The sequence below is a fragment of the Gossypium raimondii genome, chromosome 10, assembly GCF_025698545.1.
Source record: "Gossypium raimondii isolate GPD5lz chromosome 10, ASM2569854v1, whole genome shotgun sequence".
NCBI lineage: Eukaryota > Viridiplantae > Streptophyta > Magnoliopsida > Malvales > Malvaceae > Gossypium > Gossypium raimondii.
Genome location: NC_068574.1, coordinates 44353607 through 44377739, shown reverse-complemented (window position 1 = coordinate 44377739; position 24133 = coordinate 44353607). Strand labels below are relative to the sequence as shown.

At 30.0% G+C, this 24133-nt stretch overlaps 1 protein-coding gene across 1 annotated transcript; it reads right to left on the bottom strand.

The window, feature by feature from the left end:
- Positions 1 to 3870: 3870 nt before the first annotated feature.
- Positions 3871 to 4930, bottom strand: LOC105775941 (ethylene-responsive transcription factor ERF086). The gene has a single exon (XM_012598427.2). It carries the CDS (start codon positions 4864 to 4866, stop codon positions 3925 to 3927), a length of 942 nt encoding a protein of 313 aa, XP_012453881.1. The 5' UTR covers positions 4867 to 4930; the 3' UTR covers positions 3871 to 3924.
- Positions 4931 to 24133: the final 19203 nt, after the last annotated feature.

The following is a 24133-nucleotide window of genomic DNA, read 5'->3' as shown; positions in this document are numbered from 1 at the left end:
TGGTGTGCTGGGATGGACGAAGATGGTGTGTAGAGGATGAGGGTAGGACTTCGTATGTTCTGAAAATTTGATTCTGATATAATATGACTCTATTAGGGACTTATGTCCACTTCTGTTTTGAAGCACTGGAAATCTGAATTTTATGCATGTATATATTTTCGTGAGTTGCACACTGAGTTTATAAAACTCACATCTGTTTGTTTGTTCTGTTCAAGTAATCTTCAGACATAGGTGGACCAGTGCGACGGAGTCTCGGTGGTGACCACTAGTTCATGAACTGGTTTAATTACTAGCTTTATTTAAATTCTTGATTATTTTGAGAATTTGTAATATTTGGGACTCTCCGAACTGTTTGATTTAATTTTGGTTTTGGATGTGTTTTTGATATTTTTACAACTTTTAACAAAACAATGGTTTATTCAAACAAACATTTTTTTGAAATCAAACTCGATTTTCAACTATAATGCCTTATAAACAACCACTGTGAATTAATGTTTTACATAAAAGGACAATAAATGACGGATTCACTAAAGGGAAAAATATTAAGCTTTTCTGAAAAAGTAGGCTCTTTTAGAACAATTAATATGAGGCGTTTAAACACGAAAGTTGGTTTCAAATCCTTTTTCGTAACATTACTCTATTCGGCCATAACGTCTTGGCCGAGTTTAGGGTGTTACACTAAAAATCCCCACATCAACCACCAAATCAAAAATCATTCACTTACCCGACACAGAAAGTATTCAAACAATGGGAACACCAAACCAACGCGAATTGAACCAACAACAGAAAGAAAGCAAGACCGAACAGGATAGCAATATCGGTGGAAATGAAATAGTGGAGAAGATGAAAATTGAAACAAAAGAAATTAACAAAAAAAATGGAAAGGAAATGGACGACAAAGTAGGGGAAAGAGAGAGAAAGAGAGTGGGAGAAATTTTAGGAGATAACCTCTCCTTTTCTCTGGTTTTAAAAACGACCCACTAGCTCCTATAATTATCCAAATCAGATTCTTTTCTTCAGAGTTTAAAACAAAAATAAACTCCACTTTGCACACACAAAATTCAAATATAAGACCTCTGATTAAGCTAAAGTCTTACCACTGAATCAGCAGGCTCATTCTTATTAATAGTTGAGTGAAAATAATATACAAATTAGATGTTCCAAGATAGGGATTTAGGAAAAAATAACAAAAATACAAGAAAAAATATTCAAACCTAAAACCTCACACACACAAACACAACACTTAACCATTGAACCAAATTAACTCACTTGGCAAAATTTTCACAATCTTAACTAAAGATTAGGACGTGACCTCTCTTGATTTCACTAACCCAATTTCTTCTAACCCTGTTTTTGGGATGTGACATATACATCAACACAAAATGTCGTTGCGAAATTTAGTTACTAATGCCTATATTTCTTGTAGTGCAGAGTTGAATAAATTTCTTATGATATCTGAATACTTGAGAATTACTCATCACTATATTAATTGTTCATCACTTCCCAACATTTAGTCCTCAAATTGTGCCTCATCATTTGAGGCACCTCTTTTTATTGTAGTTACAGAATTATTTAGAGTTGTCTCATGCTCTTAGATATCCTCTAAGGTGCTTTGTGTCAGCTTGGAGTGTACATAAATTTTTATTAAAGGTTGTTGTAGTTTTTAGAATGTGTTTGGTTGAGTAGAAAAGTGAAATGATAGAAAGAATGAGTGGAAAATGGAAGGAAATTGAATTTTAAGTGTGATTGATATGAAAAAAAAGTGGGTGGAAAGAAAATAGGAGAGATAGTCATTTTCCTCTAATGCATAAAAACTAATATTTTCTAATTGAAATGAGAAAAGGAGAGAACATGAGGAAAGTGTGTATGATAGTGTCAAAATTGTGCATTTTTTTTAAATTTCATTTTCTTTCCTCTCATTTTAGACTCTACCAAATAATGGACAAAAAATTCTTTCAATTTTTTATCATTCCTACTAAGCACAACAACTTTATATATATATATATATATATTTTTCTTACATTTTTTTCTATTCCTTCTAATTCTCTAACTCTTCAATTTTTCTCGATTTTTTTACTTTATAAATCAAAGTCTTAGTTTTGTAGTGCTTGGTATTCAAATATCAGTTGAAAATAAATTATTTTATCAACCCTTTCCACCACATCATCTATGATTTTGTCCAATTAAAAGAGTATAGATTATCTCTTTTTTTTAACATCATATGTATATTTGGACTAAATTTCTAAATAAAAGATTATATGTCTTTTTTTTTTAATTATAATGAATGGTGCGATGAATAGATAATAACCTTTCAGCAAACCTAGCCACATGTCCCTTCGGATATAAGGGTCAGTTGTGTTAAAAGCTTGAAAAAACTTTAAAAAAAAAAAAGGGGGGGACTGTTAAATAGTTGTGGAGAGATTGAATTCAAGATTTAAGGTCAATCAAAATTATATTTCAAAATAAGTTTTTTTTTTCACTGTATCACAAAGTCGATTGACAAGCTTGAGAATACATTTAAATAGAGATTATGATATCACAATAAAAATAAAGCCGAAAAGCCTAAAATTCATTTGCTGCCGTAGCTTGAATCATGGAAAACAAACAAAACAGGTTCACTTCTCCTTTAAGAATTTTCTTTTTTTTTTCCTTTTTGTTTTTGGTGTAGCTGTTAGCTTAAAATACTAGCAAATGTGAAAAGATAAAAAGATGTTATTTGATATATATATATATATATATATGATGATTCAAACCTAAACTGATTTTAAGGTAGATGATTATCCGGACAATAATCCTCGAATTTCATTTGGTTTATATGATAACTATGCCTGAATGCTTTTAAAAAGAGAGCACAATAAAGAAGAATGAAGTTAATATCTTTCATGATCAAGTTTCTTACCTGACATTGGTCATTTGAAAACTAGATGCTTCATATTTGTTTTTCCTTAGCTTCCACAATATTAAGAGTATGGATTCATGGATATATACATATAGCTTGAGTTTTGAAAACTTAGAAATGATAAAAAGTAAGAAAACACAGTTTCAGACGGCACAGCTGATATTCAAATATTAAGACAGTTAATGTAACAAATTGGTAAAAGTATCACGGAGGTACATGTACTAAGTGTCAGACTTGCATTTTGTTTTTTCTACTCAAAATTTGATTAAATTAGTCTCTGTATGTTAGATCAAAAAGTAAATTGATCCTTTCTATTAAAAATTTTATCTTTTTTATTATTAAAACTAGAGTAGTTGATAGAAGAATTAGATAATTGCACAAGAGTCGCTATGTTTACCTTATGTTGTCAGTATAAAGATCGGTTTTAACAATAAAAGCAGATAGAATTTTAATAAAAGATCAATTTACTCTTTAATTTAACGAAAATATTTTAATTTTTCATTTTAAATAAAAGAATAAAATTAAATAAAAATAAAATATTATTTAACTCCTAATATAATTTTCCCATAACATTTTTATGGTAAGATATCTAAACATTAATGATAAATTAACCCATGTATACATGCATTTTGTCTAAGTTCTAGGATTATTGAGATGATAATGATAATAATAATAATAATAATAATAATAATAATAATAATAATAATAATAATAATAATAATAATAATAATAATAATAAATGTAGAGCAAGTAGCGAAGAGACAAAATGACAATATCATGCGCATATACGGCACTTATCAAATGCACTAGAAAAACTAACCCATCATATTTGTCCGAAATAAAAGAAAGCTTTTGCTTAAAAGCTGCTTTTCAAATCTAACTTTCATGGCCAAGTTAAGGACATTCCTCGTACTATTTTTCTACATTAAAATGAGAAAAACCAAAAACAACAAAAACTCGACAATACTTGGCCATTTTCCTTGCTGACAGTTCCATGGAGTACGCATGCAGCACTTTAAAAAGAACTAAAGTGAATACCCCAAGTCCACAACATCACCAAAACTTGGCAATGGAAAACAGCAAGTATCTACTGAAGAAATAGGTTGTGGAATCATGTCGTAGCTGCTTGGATAAAAAGTTCCCGTGCATTCATCTCCAATTATCAATGGAGGGTGATTGAATATAGCTTCGAGTTCAAAGGAATTGATTTCCCATGGTTGCTGATCACTCATAAAATTACCTTGTTGATCCAGTTCATTAAAACCAGGAAACCCAATGATGTCATTGGACTTGGGCAATGCTTGAGATTGGTTGTCAATTGACTTGTTTGAAGGAGGTTTCAAGCAGTTATAGGGAACAATGCAGGCCAAGTTACCTGAGTTATCATCATTGTTAGTGAAAAAGAAACCATTATCAGCAGATGACAATGGTATTGGGCCATTGGTGTTGTTAGGTTGAGTGAGGGTTTTAGTTTCACTGTGGGAAATATCAGGCTGAGGCGCAAAGCTATGATTTGATGCTTGTTTAGGTCGAGATTGAGGAGTGGTAAGATCAAGGAAGTGATACGGAGTTGGTAAAACTGCAGATTGGACATCAGAAGGGGACATAATTGAATGAAAAGCAGTGTTGTTGTTGTGATCAAAGTACACAAAGTTTGTCCTTGCTTGAGTTCCTTTCATGGAAATTGCAGCTCGATCATAAGCCAGAGCAGCTTCGTGAGCCGTATCGAAAGTGCCAAGCCAATGCCTTTCTTTGGTGGTGGGGTCTCTTATCTCAGCCGCGTATCGACCCCATGGCCGCCTTCTGACGCCGAGAAACCTCCCGGGCTCAGCCGCTTTCCTTCGGCCTCTCCTTTCACCAGATTGGTATGAAGATTTGTTCCTTTGAAGCATCATAAAAGTTGAAGCCAGATGATGGGCTTGGGGAAGGGGTTCATATCCACAACCTTTATCCATGGATGCTGGCATGTCTATAATTGCAGTGTGAGTGGTGAATATATATAGATATAGATACGGTAAGAGAGATGGGTTTTCGGAATGGAACTGTGAGAAGGTGTTTGTTTAAGGGGAAGGGATTATAAAGGAGAGTGATGGACCATGGAAAAGAGAAAATTAGGACATTGCAGTTTGTCATTCCCTAGAAAAACCAACCTACCTTTTTTATACTTACATTTTTTATCCAATTTTTATACATTATTGGATAAAGATGGATATTATAATTTAAATCATTATTAAATCAGCTTTCATCCAAAATTTATATATTTGTATTTCAAAATTATATGATACTATAAAGTAATATCAATAATGTTTTTCAAAATCATTATTTCTTTAAAAGAAAATTCATTTTTCATTTTATAAATGGGATTAATACAATTTAAATAAAAAGAAAGAAACAACAAATCCTGATAATTGGTGGTGAAAAATAAACTCTATTAATAAGAATGCAAATTTTAACTTCATTAAGAATAAAATATTACAGTATATTGACATAACTCAAAATTAACATAAATAAAATAATTACGATAAAAAACTCAAAAGAAAAAAATTAGCATTATTGTGTTTTAAAGTTTTACATAATATATTTATATAAAATATTTGTGTTTTAAAGTTTAACATAAAATATTTATAGGAAGGATGATATTTATAACATGGCTTACATACACAATTGTCGTTATCCTTTTAACTTTATGTGCCTACTTGCTAACAAAATAAAATAAATTATTAATTAATTTAAATTACATAATCATTTTTAAAAGAAACGATTTTTATTCAATGATTTAAAGTTAAACTTTATAATTATTTTTTTATGGAGGGCTTTGACCGCAAATGAGTTTTATAATCTTCTTTAAATCAAAATCATTAAAAGTTATGAATGATTTAAAATGATGTAAATATTACATCAGATGAATGTAAGCTAAAGTGCTTAGTTTAATTATCAAACAAAGAAAATTGTGTTTTTTTATCACTCTATCATTAAGTCACGTGCAACCGCGTACTTAGATGTACATGGCTAATCTTAACCTACTTGAGAAAAAAAATATTAATATTGCACACCTATCCATTAATCTTTTAACATCTATTTAAATAACTTTTATCCCGGGAAATTTTTGATTCATTTTAAGTAGAATTTTAAAATGGTTAAAGTACTATTAATTGAGTCTTAGTTTGATTAATATCGATATTGTTATTAGTGCATCCTCCTTTTTAAAGGTTGGGGGCTATGGATAGTTCTAGACATTGTATCAAAAAGAGCATATATGATAAGAACCTATAATGAGATTAATTTTTTTTTTAAAATGGTTAAAGTACTTAAGAGGTCCTTGTATTATAGAGACTAGATCAAATTAGTCTCTCTATAACACCCCACGCCCCGACCCGATTGACGGGTCTGAACTACAGCATGTCACATCCGTTGTTGGGGCAACTATCGTCAAATAAGCCGTAAATAAATCACCTGTTTTTGGCAAATTTTGAGCCATTTGATACCTATTTCGAGCTTAGTCCTAAACTTACTTATTTTGTGCACAAATCCACAATTTTACCTACACCAAAGCATCTCAAACACATACTAAACAATTTATTTGACCATTTCAATTCAATCAAACCCAATATAACCTCAATTTGGCATCGAAACCTATCAATTCAATTTCTTCAATTTTGACTTATTCAATCCTGCATTTAGCCATTCAATACCATCAACTTATCCATGTTAGTTCATACCCAAATATGCCATTTAAGTACCATACATATAGCTTAACATATTACCAAAACATAAACACATATATATATGAACATTAGCTAAGGTTCAAACTAAAGCTATCAATCCCAAGTTAACAAATATAAACACCTATGTACATGCCACATAATCGGACTTTAAAATGTTTGAAAGATTACCGAATCAATAACGAGATCGTGTGAGCTTCTCGAATATCCATTCAACACGTTATGCAAGTTGGAAATCTATAGGGAAAAGGAAAACAATAGGGTAAGCATATTGAATACTTAGTAAGTTCATAAGCATTAAATCAAAAAATTACCTTGACAAATAATCAAATACAATAAGCTACCACAATGTTGACATAGTTTGGCTAAATATAACATATCACAAAAATCAATAAGGTGGGTATTATACCAATATCAAACCATGTATAACACATGTATTTATCATGCCATTCATGTCACTATAGGTAACAAGTTTAAATCTCATTTCAATAAGGAGTAATGAAATCACATATATACTATAAGCTTAATTTTCACAATATTCAATAATGATGTGTAACAACCCTTACCTGGTTCGATCGTCAAACCCGAGTAAAAGGATGCTACAGACAAATACCAAACAATTTACATGTAATTTATTAATCAAAATTTCAATTAATTATCATCAAATCACATATAATCAAATATAATATTTTGTAATCTATGTGGACCTAATTGTGAAATTCGGGCATGAAATAGGGTTGAATTGTAAAGATTTTAAAATATTAAAGTTTTAAAGTTGGTATCGATATTTAATTGTTAGGTATCGATACTATATCGATACTATATCGATACCTTATTAAAAATTGATACCAAATCACGTTTCTATTTGTTATGCAAAACAATGGTTTTGATATTTATTTTCTGGTATCAATATTTTATGGAAAAAGAATCGATACTCATATAAATCGATACCATTTTAGCATTCTGTTTGTTTTAAAACTGTTCATATGGTCAAGTATCGATACCAAATGCTAAAATATCGATACCTAAGTTCAGAAATGGTAAAGTCCTATCCTTAACATGCCTAATTCATGTCGAAATCATCTATAATTCAAATGGTACTCTCAAATACAATTATAGATATGAAATTCATCAACCTAAGACATAACTATTCATATGCAACATAATCACATACTACCACTTCAAAACTATCCAAAAATTATAAACTAGCTTACACGATTGACTTTCATGTTTAACCAATTCAATAAATCTTCCATGACAATTTCACTATCACATACTCAAGCATAAAATACCCATTCAACAATCTCATGTTTAAAATATCAACTTACCAAAACATCAGGCATAGTCTAAGCATACCATTCATCATTCTATACTTTACTCATGCATCAATCAAAATCCCATCACATAGCATGTAATATCTCAACCATTAGTGTATTAGGCAAGTAACTCAAGCAACCTAACAAAATATCAACAACATGACTATTACCATCATATACATATATACATACACTTCTAAAATACCAACAAGATACAAAATATTCATTATAACCAAAAGACTTCCTAGGTACATACCAAGACCAAAATAAACCACACTTTTCGATACCACTGACTTTTGGGTCATTACATCATCATTTGAATACCGAATTCATCCATGCCATTTTAATTTCTCATTTCATATAATCTATATCGCCTGATGAAACTTAATAAACTGACTCGGATACACAGGTACTAAATCACATCAGTTGCTCGTCCGAGCTAATATATTCATTTCAGGTTAACAGTCTAGGCTAAACCTTTAACGACACGTCAAATGGTTTGGCCCAACTGAAAATATACATGTCAGGTTACCCATTCGGACTAAACCTTTAAAACGACATCAGGTTACCAGTCCAAGCTAAACCTATGCCACATGTATCTTCAAGTCTCAACAAAAGGTAGATCTCAGTAAACAATATGTACTAGTTCATCTGGACATGTTCAACACATATATACATTTCTCTACAATTTAGTCCAAATCTCACCTTTATACCAATTCACAACCAAACATACATATATAATTACAAAATCAAATACATAAGAACTTAAACACATTTATACCATATGAACTTACCTGGTCAAATCAACAAACAAGTCGAATCTGTAAGGAGAAATCGATAATTTTTCCTTTTACCCAATTATCCTCGATTCGGTTTAATTCCCAATTTATACAATAATTCAATTCAATTTATAAATTCTGAACAATTTATAATAATCTATCATATGCATGGATCAATTTAATTTTATTTTTGAATTCCTCTTTGCATTTTATTCAATCTAGTCCCTAAAATTGAAATTGCTATAACTTTCAAATTTAAGCTTTGATTTCAAAACCGATCTCAATTACATCCTTTCAAGACCATCTACTATCAATAATTACAAAAATTTCACATCAAATTTGAAATCTACACACTTTAGTCCCTATGTTCAAAAACTAGCAATTAAACTTTACAATTTAGTCATTTTGACATCTAAGCTTAAAATATATCAATTTAACACCTATTTCTTCAAGAACTCATCAATGGAAACTTTTAAAAACTTTAAAAGTTTCACAAATTGGTACATGGGCTAGCTAAATCAAGCTCCCATGACATCAAAAACATAAAAATTACAAGAAAATGAATAAATTGAACATATCATTCAAGGGCCAAAAGTTTGAAGCTTAAAACCTTATTTTTCCTTCTTAAATCAGTGAAGAAGACGAATGGTAGAAAGAAATGGCTTTTTTTTCTTTTAATTTCACTTTTATACCTAGTTTAATTTTTAATTAATCAAAATTAACTTAATTAATTATATTTATTTAACCTTAAGCATATTTAATCAAAGTTGGTGGATTACAATTAACATTAACCACCGGTTGCCTCATTAAAAAGGGTCCAATTGACTAATTGGTCCTTTGGATATTTAAAATTTTATAATGATAAATTTTACAACTTTTACAATTTAGTCTTTATACTTTAATTAACTACAAATTAAAACAATTAAGGGACCAAACTTTAATAGACTTTAATACCTCGTAAATATAAAATAATACTATTTATGGACTCAAACATCGGAAATGGGGTTCTAAAACCACCATTTTTGACACCACTAAAAATGAGTTGTTACACTCTCTAATATCAAATGGATCAATTTAGTCCCTATACTATTAAAAAGAATCAAATAAGTACAAATTGTAATAGAATTAACATTTCATATATAAAAAATTCTTGAAAATTATTCTTCTCAATTGCAATTCAATTTCAAACAAAAGATTTCATTTATAGAACTATACAAAATTTTAAAATATTAAATTTGTTAGACAGTAAAATTAACTCTATTCCAATTTGGCCTTATTTGATTCTTTTAATAATACAATGGTGAATTGACCCATTTAATAATAGAAGGACTAATTTGATATAGCCCTATAATATATGAACCTCTTACGTACTTCCACCGTTTTAAAACTCTATAACCATAATTTAAAAGGTGGCACATGCTTTATTTAAAGTGCAGTAAAATTATGAATATTTAAAAAAAAAGAAATTATGTACCAACATTCAAAATATAATTGTGGAATTAAAATATTCTTTAACAGTATCACCCTTAAATTTTATATTACCTAAATAAGGGTTATCTTTTGAATTGTACCTAAGTAGGCACTTATTTGAGTGAGGTTGATTTGTTTTAAAGATTTATTTAAATATAAATTACAATTAAATAGATTGCATTAGAGTTATCTTTAATATAAGCTATTAATGTACAAGTCAAAAGGTTGGAGTGTATAGAAGTTTATTTGAATAAAGTGATGAAGTTTATTCCTTAAGGTAAATCAACATTTTCATTTAAATTAAAATTTTATTTAACACACATTTATAAAATGTATAATAAAAATAAGTGGAATATCTTCAACTCATTTGTTTTTTCTTTTCTACTTTTTTCAATAGTGGTGTCAATTTTCGAGTTGATTACTATTCGTATTTTTCTCCTTCCCATCAACTATTTCTTATATCTTTTCAGTTTACAGATATAATTTGTGGGTATCTTTGTTGTCTTCACAAGTTGTGATGGATAGATAACAATATTTGTCATTGTTGAAACTCCACTAGCTACCACCATTTTCGTCAGTTTTTTAATTTTTCTGTTTTGAGAGTATTTCAAAATAATAAATTATTTCACGAGTCGGTTTGGACCCATGTTGTTTTAAGTTTTATATGTTTTTTTTTGTTTATTTTCCATTGTTTAATAAGTCTTCACTTTTAGAATTTTTTTGTCTGCTCTTGTAACATGGTTTTTAGACTTGCTTATGCATGTAGTCTTGCTTTTGCAAGTGATTTTAGGATGGTTTTGTCGTCGTTCTCTCTAGTTTGGTGGATACTCAATTCTTTTTACCGGTTTTTGTCCACTGCTTTAGACCATCTAGGGTTGGTTTCCTTATCGTATTAATTGCTTACAATCACTCCAAATATGTCGTGCTTGAGTTGTGACAGAGCCAATTGTCAAAATGGCATAATATTCTATTGATGTTAAGGCTGAAGCTTTTATTGTGTTGATGAAGATTGTCCTTCACTGCTTACAACGGGTGCTTATTTTTCTTTTTTCCGAATTGTATGATCCTATTCATGGAATAAAGTAATGAGAATACAATAAAAACATAAAACTTAATTATTTAAGAAAAATTACAAATTTCAAGGTTTTTTTCTTTAAATATTTAAAGACAAAAACAAAAACCTCTTGGATTTGAGCCTACTGGAATTTTACTAATGTTGTTTAGTGGATAGCAAAAGATGCACATGTGAATCCGGATTTTGAGCAAAATTAATGAATTTGTTTGCTTCACTATTTTCAAAGGGAGCAGTTAAGCAAATGCTCCAAATTTATGAACATTATATTGTTTTAATAGCGCCAATGGTATCCATAAACAGAGTCAAAATCCTTTCATTTATATTACCTCCTGCTATCTCTTCATTCATATGGGTCCAGCATTGGATACATTTCTTTTTCAAATTCACTCAAAATACTATTAAATACAACAAAACAATGTCATTGGGTTCATTGTTTTCAACTATTACAATTTTATCCAAAGATGGGATGCACAACAAATAGTATTATTAAGTTATGAAATCATTTATAGATATACTTTTGAAACTTCTAATACTTTTTATTCTATTAAAATTTGAAAATTTTATGATAATAAAAAGATTTGCAGGTGTCAACCTTGCGACTCTATATTGATAATTAGACATCATTTTTGGAAGAATTAATTGGATTAAATTTAAAATTAGAGAAAAGGAAGTGATAAAGATGGTGGGTCATTTTCACGTTCTAAACACCTCTTTTAGTTACATAATCATTTCTAACTCAAAATTTTACAACTCTATCTTTTTTCTACTACTCAAAAGTGTAATCAAATTAAGGCTTAAGGAAGCAAGTTTAGATAACTAAGTTGTCCATGCAAAAGCAATATATACACAGAAAATGTTAATAAGTATTGCCATTTTAGATATTGATTAATGTGTTATTTCTATAAATTTAAACTATTATTTAAATTCTTGATTGAGTTTGTGTTACGTGTCAACTGGGCATTAACTCGATTAGTGAAATTAAGAAAATACTCTTTCGTAATTAAAATAAGTTACATTATTCAATGATATTTTAATCTTTCTATTTTCTTTTAAAAAACCCAATAAAAATTTAGCAACTTTAACTTTACCACTAAACCAAAGTTTTATTTTAATATAACATTTACATTTTAATTGTATTATACATACTTTATTACATCCGCCAAGTGTATTATTTAAGTCAACTCGACATTAACTCATGATTGATGACAACACAACAATAAACAATTGTAATGCATTTAGTTTTCTTAATATGATGTATTTAAGTGTTTAAATTCCGTTTTACTCACAATTTAATCTATTTTTTTCCATTTTAATATCACACGTATTTCATATGTTATTTTTAATTAATTTTAAATTATTCATTTCATTATTAATTGTATGTTATTTTCAAACATATCTTTATATCTAAATACAAATTTCTAATTATATACAAAATTTATAAATTAAAAATAAATAAAAAGTCAACCCTTTTCTTCTATTTACTATTTTTAGCATTTATTTTTTCATTTTACAATTGATTTTACTTGGAAAAAGCAAATCAACTATGTTTAAAATATGAAACTAAAATAAGAGCTAATGTTGTTTGAGTTTTTAAAAACTCATTTTCAATTTTTTTTAAGAAAAGGAATGTATATATGAATAGAAATAGAATCTATGACCCTTTTGACTCTTCCACTAAGTAATTGAAACAAACAAACGTGGGTTTGGTTTCATCTTAATAGAAAAATGGCCGTTTAGAACGTGGTGGATCGTAATATTTGGTCACATGTGTACCAATATAAAAAAATGTTCTTTCCCCCCTTATTTTGAGAGTTCGTATTTTTCTTTTTTGTAATTGGAGTAGGAGTTAGAACTCATATTATATCATGCAATATTTGGTAAAAGTATCATAATATATTATATTTTGGATTGTTTTTAGTTTTACTCTAAAAACTAAGTAATTTTATCACTATACAGAGCAAATTAACTTCTCTCTTAAAATTTGGTATTTATATATAAGGATGGTAAAAAATTTAACCCTCAATTTTTCAATTTGATACCTACTCTTTTATTGGAAGTAAATTAGAATTTTTGAAATTAGTAAGGCTAAAGGGTCAAAAAACCTTAGTAACAAATTAAAAATATATCAATTAAGCCCTTTTAAATTTTAAAATTTATTAAAATCATAAAATTATAAAAAAGTTACAAAAATTATAAAACTATAACTTTTTAAAAGATAGCAACCAACCCAATAAAAGAATAGGGTCAATTTTTAAAAGAAAAATCTTATAACCATTAGATTTTAATAGGTCGGTATTGTTATTTTTAATAAAAATTTTATGATTTTAAAATATTTATAACTTTTCTTTATAAATTTTGTTTATAATTTTATGATTTTTTAATAATTTTAAATTTTAAAAGGGCTTGATTGAATTTTTTAAATTTGTTGCTAAGTCTTTTTGACCCTTTAGGCCTATTAGTTTTGAATTTTTCTAATTTACTTCCATTAAATGAGTAGGGGTCAAATTGAATAAATGTGTAAAGGTTGAGGGCTAAATTTGTTATTATACTTTATATCTAAACACCAAATTTTAATAAACGGCCCTATCTTGCTCACTCATCTAATGTACAGGGACTAATTTACCCATTTTTAGGAAAAAAATTTAAAATTTGGGCCCACATGCCCAAATTAGTCTTACCCATGTGGCCTACACAGCCTAGCCCACAGCCCACAGGCCTGAATTGGCCCCAGACAACCACACACACACCCGTCACATGACTGTGTGTCGCACACAGCCTTCCACACAGTCGGGCACACGCCCATAGATAGGTCAGATTTTCAGCTTTCGTCGATCACCTTTTTCTCATGTTTTCGTTACACACCTAGCTCAATTTTGATGTGAAAGTAATCTCGAGACCTCCAAAACCTAAAAATAATATCCCCAAACACCATTTTAGCAATTAATTTACGAATTCAAACAATGATTTGGTCACGATTAACAAAATCGAACTACGAGCAACTACACTTACCGCCAATAAGCAGAACCCGCTCAACATTCAATTTGTTGAAGGAGCATCAACCGTTTCTATACTTTCCCCTATTCAAGCATTAAGACAAACACCAATGGTAAGTTCACGTTACAAAAGTAACTAAAAATTCCCAAAACACACAAATAACGAATTGCCCAACAACATACCTACTCCAAACGAATCCAAGAAGGCAAATGAATAGCACCATCACCACAACACGATCAATCAAGGTCAAAGAAGACGAGAAAAAGGAGCCAAAAATGGGAGAAATCAAATGCAGAAGAAAATGTCAGAAAGAGAGGAAAGAGAGAAAATAGAAAATGTGAGAAAAGAGGGAGAACGTGAAAACAGAGAAAATTATTTTCTTCTTATTTTTTTGAAAATTTAAAAAAAATAAAAATTAAAGTTTAAAAGCTAACCACTAACCCCCGACTAACAACTGAATCCAACCAAATCCGACATCTTAATCCACATCCAACTTACCTCAGAATTTCAACTCCACCCAATTTCCACCATACAACCAATACACACAGAAGCAAAAATTATCATCCTTTGCTCACACGGAAATTTGAACACAAGACCCTTGGACGAGCTAACACCTTGCCACTTGAACCAGCAAGCTCATTCTAATATGAGTTAACCGAAAATATAATATAAGTCCAACCGACAAGGATAAGGCTAGGAACAAAAATAAAAAGAATTTTCCAAAAGTAAGACTTGAACCCAAGACCTCAAACACACATCCAAAACACTTAACCACCAAAACAGATACTCATTTATGACAAAATTCAAAAAAACAAAGTTAAATAAATCTGGGCGTTACACATGCTATTCATAATCTCAACTTCGATTGAATAAACCACGTCAGAAACACGATCAATTTGGAGAAGAAAAAATATTTGAATAATTGTGGATTGAATACCGAATGGGGAACAGAGTAGCAAATCTCTCGATTGGAATAAATGCATAAAATGAATGTAAAGAAAAATATAAACTGAATATTTTAATTAAATTGACAAACTCTTGAATCAAAACTGATTTCAAGAGGAAAGCAAGAAAGTTATAAAAAGTCAAAAAGAAAATAAACTATAACTACTTCTAAACTACGAGGGTTTTTAAAGGTCTAAGACGACTTAATTAAATTCAACCCCTAATGTCTTATTCGTAGAGGTGTTGGCAGGCCAAATTAGGTCTTCGGCACGTCCTAACTCTTCAAACAAGTCTGATTGCGTGGATGAAAATAACCCCAAAATACTTGGGCAACACGCTAGTCTTGTGTCACACCACACCCCTTGCATGGCACGACACGAAACCCAAATATTACCTTGTCTCGTTCGTTCTATGCTTTGACGTCCCGGGAAGCTTATCGATCACTCGACCCTTGCTTCCATGTTAATTGGACATTTATATCTCCATCATACACACTTAATTGAACCAAGTAGCACAACTTAAGGTTTGTGTCAGCCTATTGGGTCATAACACCTACAAAATGTGTTAAAAATAGTTTTTTATTAACTTGTAATCTTAAGGCCTACTTATCGAAAATGTAAATTAAAATCCTAAATTACTTAAAAAACAAGCTCCTTAAGCGCGGAATTGACTACCACATTTGACAGCAGGTTAAATACCCCCACATTTAAGTCTTTGTTTGTCCTCAAGCAAACAAAACAAAACAAAAAACAAAATAAACTAAAAATAAAAAATAAACATGAAGAAAACAAAATGTACTTGAACTGACTTGATACACGAGATTAGATCAGAGCACCGAAACTAGGATGATTTGCTAAATATATAATTCTAGCTAGAAATTTAAATAATTCAAGGTTATTTTCACCTAAACAGATTAATTTAATAAATTACAAAATAAACAAGTCAAAGAAAATTAAATATAGAGCTCCATAAAAATGTACATACGACTATAGTATTTATCTTTGTAGAGTATAGTCGATTCGAATATATTATTCCTACTAGGTTTTTTTTTCCATGTTTTGAAATCAAATGCACTTTTTATAAGGATTATACTAGTCATATTGTACCATTTCAATAACCATGTATTTTACCAAGTATTTTCTATTTAATTGAACATCCTGTATTTCTATAAATATAATTACCTTTTCGTATCTACCATTATCACTTAGTATAATTAATCTTTTTTCCTATTTATAGTTTAATAAACTGAACTAATTAATCTAAATATAAATAACCTAAATTATTTAATTTCAAGCTAAATTTATAATTCAAACAAACAACTTGGGTATATGCTCCTAACCAATCACTTATATTTCTACAAGCTCAAGCCTAAACATGCAATAAAAAGAAAAAAATAAAACTAAAAACTAAAAACAAGGAAAATAATTGAAAAGAAAAAAATTTAAAATTTTCTAACTCATCCCCTACACTTTATTCGACATATGGTCCCTAATGTGTAATAAAATATATAAGGGAAAGAGATTACCCAATTTTCTTGATTCATGTAATATGATTGGCGGGACTACTCCCTTTTCTTGATTTTGGCTCTATATTGTTGAGCCATCATAATTTGGAGTTCCTACTAGAAAAAAACTAAACACATTATATATGTATACAACATTAAAGTTTAAAATATTTAAAGACTAAGTTTACAACATTCCAAATAAAAATATTTAAGTCCAAATTCAAATAGAAATTAAAACTTAAATGAAATTGTTTAAAACTAGTCAGAAGCAAGATTCAGTGCTTCATCCGACTAGCATTGTTCGCCTTCCGAGTCTTCTTCCAGATCTTCTTCGGGATCTTCCTCTTCCTCCAATTCTTTCTCTTTCTTCACGTTGCTCAATTTGGTCACTACCTCATACTTGGCTGCTGGGAATAATGGCAACTTCAGCCCACATTTCCTTACATAGTCTTCAAAGATTAGTCCGGCTTCTTGCACCCATCGCACAATCCATTTTGAATCAGGTAACGCATTGTCGCCTTGATGTGGATTGGTTTTTATCGCCCTCTTGGTTTTTATACGTGCCTAAGTGGTCCTTCCACTTACTTTTCTCATCAGTTAGGAGTTTAATTATGTTGTTCATATTCTTTCTTGAGAAATACATGAGGTCAGTTCTGTAATGACCCGATAGTCAAGGGTGTTAGAAAGTAAGGTTCAGGACTTCATTTCCATAAAACGAACTCGTAAATATTTTTATTAAATATTTGTGAGGTTAGTTTAGGAGTGAATTAGATTTTGGTTAAGTAAATTTCATGAAATTAGGAGTTATTAAGGTATAAGGACTAAATCGCGTAAGGGTTAAAAGTTTAATTATAAATTAAAATAAATTAAAGGGACTAAATAAGTAAATATACCCTTGCTTCTTTTAATGAACGGTTATAAGGATATAATTATGATATGTAGATAATATATATAAGTTATGATAGTTTTAATATATATGTCTTATAATAATATTATTATTAATTAAAATGAAAATGTAATCAAAGAAAAAGAAAGTGGCAACGGCACCAAGGGCTTTAAACATTCAAATTTCAATTGGTTAGTCAATTTAGTCACCTTTTCTTGTAATTTTTATATTTTTAGAATCCCGATGCTTAGAGCTACTCGAATAATATTGTAATTTTGTGTATTGCTTAAGATTTTAGATGTTACTATAGTTGAATAGTTTAAATACTAGGGGTTAAATAGATAGATTTCTAAGTTAGAAGTGAAAAGGACTAAACAAAGAAGTTAATTCTTGATTTTGAGCAATGGGGATTAAATAGTGAAAATTTTGAAATTTAAAGGTATAATTGAAAATAAGGAGCTAAATTTAGCTTAGAGTGAAATTAGTATAAAATTTGAGGTTAAATGAGAAGGTTAAAATTAGTCTCAATTTAGGGACTAAATTGAAGTTTAAGCAATTATAGTGTAAAAGTTGAAAATTTAATGTGAAACTAAATTATGTAATATTAATATATTTAATTGTTTTATTCTGTAGCTAACGTTGTACCGGAATCCTCAAGTAAAAAGGGGAAGGATAAAATCAACATTGAATAACTCGAAATTCACGGTTTGTGTTTCTATAATCCGAACTAAGTTATTAATTATTGCATTTTGAATTGTTACATATGGTAAGCATTTTAGGTGAGTACTTTTTTACTTTGAGATTGAATTGAATTTATAATTGATTGAAATGGATTGATTTGGTATATTATGAATGTATTGATTATATGAAGATTGAAATGAATATGTGTTTAAATGTGATAATGTGCAAATATGAGAATTGTACATTGGATGTATTTGTAAGTGAAATGGAACCCTATTAACTATTTTGGGCTAAGTTAGATATAGATGGCATGCCATAGGATAGAAAGAGTTTAGGGATTTCTTCGACCTTGAGTCGATGAGGCACTCGGTGCCAATTTGCTTCGATTTAACCGATGAGACACTGGGTGTCGACTTATATAGCGTAGGGCACAAATATTACTTTGGATTTATCCGATGAGACACTGGGTGCCAAACTGGTGTGTTGGTTGGATCCGTGTATCCATCCGAGTCTGAGTGGTGTTAATAGGGGAAATTAAATAAATAAATTTATGTGTTTTATAGTGATATGGAAAATATGAGAAATGAAATATGAAATGATGAAATGAGATGTGAATTGGGAAATGAAAAGAAGTATTGATTAAAGAGTTGAATCATGCCATTGCATGAGCTGAGATTAGCATGTGGAATTTTAGTAGATGTGAATAAGGAATGAGTAAAGCTATATTATCGATTTGAAACACATGTACATTTTTTTAATTGTTGCATTTTTACATTTTAATTACTTATATTAAGTTTATATTGTTCGGATTATAGAAATATCTCTGAGTTATACTCAGCGTACAATTTTGTTATACTCAGGTACATTTTAAATTATAGTCGACTTAGCATCCAACCTCAATCCCGAGCTCAAGTGTGGTGATATTTCATTTTGTAATGGCATGTACCTAGGAAGTCTTTGGTTGATAGTTGGTTTTTAAATGTAAGGTTATTTTGGTTTAAGGTGAATTGGTGACTACTTATGTATATATATAGTTCTAGTTGTGGTAAAGTTGGTAAGATAGCTTAGCCTAATGTTGATATGTGCTTAGCTTCAAATTGGTAACTTAAGGAGTTGAAAGTTAGTTAAATTATGGCAAATATGGTATGAATAGAAGTTTGAATGGTTGATTGCTTTGATTTTGTGTGTGATACCAATGAGGGTACATTGGTTAGGCACTTAGGATGGTTGTTTTGGCTTATTTTGAGCATGCTTAATCGTGTTTTGAATAGGTTAAATGACTGGTGAAAGGGTTGCTTAGTGCCCAAGCAATCACAATTTGGTAAACTTGAGTTTTAAGGTACATTTAGGTGCACACGGCCTGGGACACGGTCTGTCACACAGCTGTGTGTCACACACGGGTAACACACACAGGCGCGATACCCTAAGAGTGTAGAATAATTGCATAAATATAGTTTCCACACGACTAACACACGGTTTGTGACACGACCGTGTAACCCAAGTTAGATAGTTACACGGGCTGGGACACGACCGTGTGTCTCAAGTCAGTGAGTTACATGGGCAAGGACACGGGCTGAGACACGGCCATGTGTCCCAACTTCGAAAGTCACACGGCCTGGGGTATTCCACACTTCCGTGTGTCCCCTGTTTCTAGGCATTTTGAGATTTCACCCTAAACTTCTAAAATTGTTTCAAATTATCCCCTATTAGTTCATAAATCATTTTTAAGGACATGTAAACTCGTATTTAGGACTGTATGGATAATTTTTACTATGATTTGAATGAATTAACTTGCATATTAATTATAATTGATTAATTGATCGATTTGATAATAACGACTGTGACCCTAATCCATTGGCGGATAGAGGTTAGGGGTGTTACAAGTTCGCTGAATATTACCATTGAGGATTGAGAATATAGGATAGAAGAATGAGTATTGAGTATTTGGTTGAAAAGAATGAAGTTTGAAAGGGTTCATATAGAAAATTTTATGGTTGTTGAATCCTTGTAGCCGTTGGAAAAATTACCATTGGAATAGTTACCATTGAAAGAAAAATACGTCCTACAAGCCGTTTTTATTCTCTTTCTCTAAAAACAATGTATATCAATAATTTTTTAAAAAAAATCAGCATAGTTTCTCAAACATTTTTTTCAACATATTTAGATAAATCTGCCCATATTTTGATTTAGACCAAAAAAATAAAGCCTTTTAAAACAAAAAACCACATGCAAAAATGTCCCACGAAAATAAAAATGAAGTCTTTATGCCTTACTTTCAGTGAAAGGTTCTTATGGATCTTACACCATTTGAAGATGAGGAAAAAGTAAAGGTTTAGTCAAGCCTCTAAGATGTGAGGCTAGTTGGAAAATTTAGATGGTTTTGTAAGGGTTAAAGGTATTAATCTAGTCTAGCTAAGTTGAATTTGAAACTCAGAGTTTGATTCAAGTTTAGGTAACTCTTAATCTTGTTGTGGAGTCTAAAACCTCCCGATAGTATATCAAATATTTTCTTTTATAATTTTTAGATTATGGCATGTTCAAAGTAAAAATTTTATGTAACAAATTAATCTATAAAAACAATTATATGAATGCAAAATGTGATTTTGATCAAAATGATAAAATTGAGTGAAAAAGGAGTTTTAAGGTTTTTGGTTCAAATTTTATAATCCATATGTATTTTTTTAAAATTGTATATAATAGAATAAAAAATACTCTTAAAATTATATTTATTATTTTATAAAATATTAAAGTTTTTAGTAATTTCACCAATTGAATAAAACCAGGAAAGCTTTAATAACTTTTAAAAAAATTCAGTACAAAAAGATATACACTGAAAAACAAAAGGGAAATGTCAGAGAAACGGAACAAAAGGAAAGAGGAGTCCATGCGCCGAAGGCCAAATCCAATTCATGTAAACCAATAACATTATGCCACGTACATCCTGAATCTGACTGCACAGTAACATGGACGATTAGACACGTGGATACTGTTACAACATCATCCGTTACAATTGCACCGTACCCCGTGCAATGAGGTGTCGAGCGCAAAGAGGTTGTCCTTAAATAAGAATGATGTTACGGGATGAGGTGTCGGAAAGAGAGAAGCACAGGCATCAACAAACGTAACGTGATGATACGAGGTTAGATGGAGGGTGGAGAGTGGATGAGGTCAAAAGAGGGGTTGATTGAGATTGGACGGCTGAGAGTGACAACGTCTTTTTGTCCTCGATTTAGGGCATGAACGGCGAGATTTGCTCCCGTTTGCAACTTGCAAATTAAATGCCACCTTTGCATTTGTAGTAGGTACAATTTCAGTACCGGTAGTATTCGTCTATACATATACATTCCGTAAAATTCTATACCAGTACTTATATTATATTTTAGAATGTATTTTAATTTTTTACTGAAAAATGAATAAATTAACTTTTATACATTAAATGATTAAGTAAAATGGTTTTTATAGTTAAAATTTAATTTTGGTGTTCTATATATAAAATATAACAATAGATTTAGTTGTTAATATTTACACTTTTATTCAATTTGGAGCAAATTAACTTTTATATTTCCATTGTTGACATGATTTATTTTTACTTATATATCATATTAACAAATATTTAAAATTTATAAAAAATATAAAATAAAAATTGTCGAAATCATTTTTTTGAAAACAAAAATAAGTTATCAACTTTAAAAACAAAAATTGGAGTCGTCATCGATCCTTTATTGAGGTGTGATCGGCTCACCTTAAAAACGATTTTGGTCTGCGAAATTTGAGAAAACAGGTTTGGGAGTCAGTTACGCACGAGGAAGGGTTAGCACCCTCGTAACGCCCAAAATCGGTACCGAATTGCTTGTTTAATGTCTTAGTGTCGAAATTTTTTTAAAAAAAATTTAAAAACTTTTTAACTTAAATGAATTAAAATAATAAAACATTCATATTTCAAAGAATTAAAACGTCACACCCAGTGAGTTAGGGCGCAACATTTTTAATCTTCAAAATCAAGTTTGTCTTTTGACTTTTAACACTCATGCTTTTAAACTTAAGAAGGATATTCGGTTATTTAGGTCAAACGAAAAAAATCGAAACCCAGTAAGTTATGGCACAATTTCTCAAAATTCGAAATACCGAATATTACCTTTATTTTCTTAGAAATTCTTATTTCGAGATGACAAAATGTCATGTCCAGTGAGTTAGGACCCAACATTTTTGGATTCCCGAGAATAAGCTTTTATTTGAAATTTGTACAATTTTATTGCAAAATAAATACTTGGCTATCTAAATTCATCGAATATAATTGAAGCCCAGTAAGTTAGGACACAATTCTTCTCGAGAATCGTGAATACAAAATATTTTGAAAATTTACTGAAATAAGATAATTTTAATGTTTTAATAAAACAAACATTTAAAATATATATATACAAATATATTTTTAAAAATGTTTAAAATTGTCGATTATGAAAATATGAAAGCAATAAGATATACCTAAGATCAAAATAATTACATAAAATTACACACGCGTATAATGATATAGTATGAAGGCATTAACACATAGCCTTTTATATTTGGATAGAGGAAAGAATATAATATATATATATATATATATATATATATATATATATATAGAGGTATGTTTATAAATTGTAAAATATATAAAAATGTAAGTATGTATGTATATATATAAATTATAAACACGATATGTACATATATTTCAAAAGTGTTTACGTAAATACATGGTTAAAATACTAATAATTATAATAATAATAATAATAATAATAATAATAATAATAATAATAATAATAGAGTGTAAAAATAAAAATGATATTAAATCTATTAATTTCTTTCTTTTTAAAAACATGTACAAAAAGGATCAAACTAGTCCTAAAACAAATGTTTGGGGCCAATTTGAAGATAAACAAAATAAAAAATGGACCAAATGAAACACACGGATAGCAGTAGAAGACCCAAAGGGAAATTAATCCCGCCCTCCAAAACACTGCACAGTAACACGGATTAAACTGCCAAAGAAGAAAAATATTTGGGCCAAATTAAAAGAAAAACACAGGTTTATTTAAAGTGCTTCACGAGAAAGGAGTCCTTATTGCGCAAATTTACCATTTAGGGCAGGAACGCGTGGACTCTGCCTGCGGATCGGGTCAACGCGCGGATCTTGCCCTCACCAAACGACGCCGTTTTACTTTTATAATTAAAAACAAAATTTTCTAAAAAAAACATTTCATTTCATTTAAAAAAAATTAAAACAGGGGGGAACCTCTGCTAGGTTTTCATTAACCCCTGAGTGCCACTGCTCTTTTTCCCCAGCCGCCGCAGCCATGTCGCCACCGAAGCTCCACCGCAAATGGCGGTCCGAGGAGATCGGACCCATGGTAAGTATCTCCTTTCTTTTTATTATTTTTTTAAAATATGAAATAGAGATACAAATGAAGAAAAAAAAAACTCGAAGTGGGAAAAAAAACAAACAAATCACCTTCAAAAATCTATTCGATTCCCCATTTTTTGTATTTTCAATGGTTTTTTTATACAATATTCATCACCTCACAATCGGTTTACAATCGGCCTTTTATACCAAAAAATAATAATAAATAATAATAAATAAATAATCTTATATCTTGCTTGTTGTGCTGTGGTTCGTGGTTTGTTTGCAGGAAAAACGTGCGTGGTGCGCGGCGTGCACAAAGGCTACTAAAAGTGGGCGAAGTTGCGGCAGTTAGGGTGTACGGCGGCTGAAATTGTTGCTGCTAGGGTTCTAATTTTCTGCTTCTGTTTTGTGTTTTGGGCTAGTGGGCTGAATTAGATTTGGGTTAGGGTTTGTTATTTGTATATTGGGTCTGGGTAGTTTAGGTT

Bases quoted from the DNA above. Each gene is read 5' to 3' on its own strand.
- LOC105775941 (XM_012598427.2), bottom strand. From the start codon at position 4,866: ATGCCAGCATCCATGGATAAAGGTTGTGGATATGAACCCCTTCCCCAA.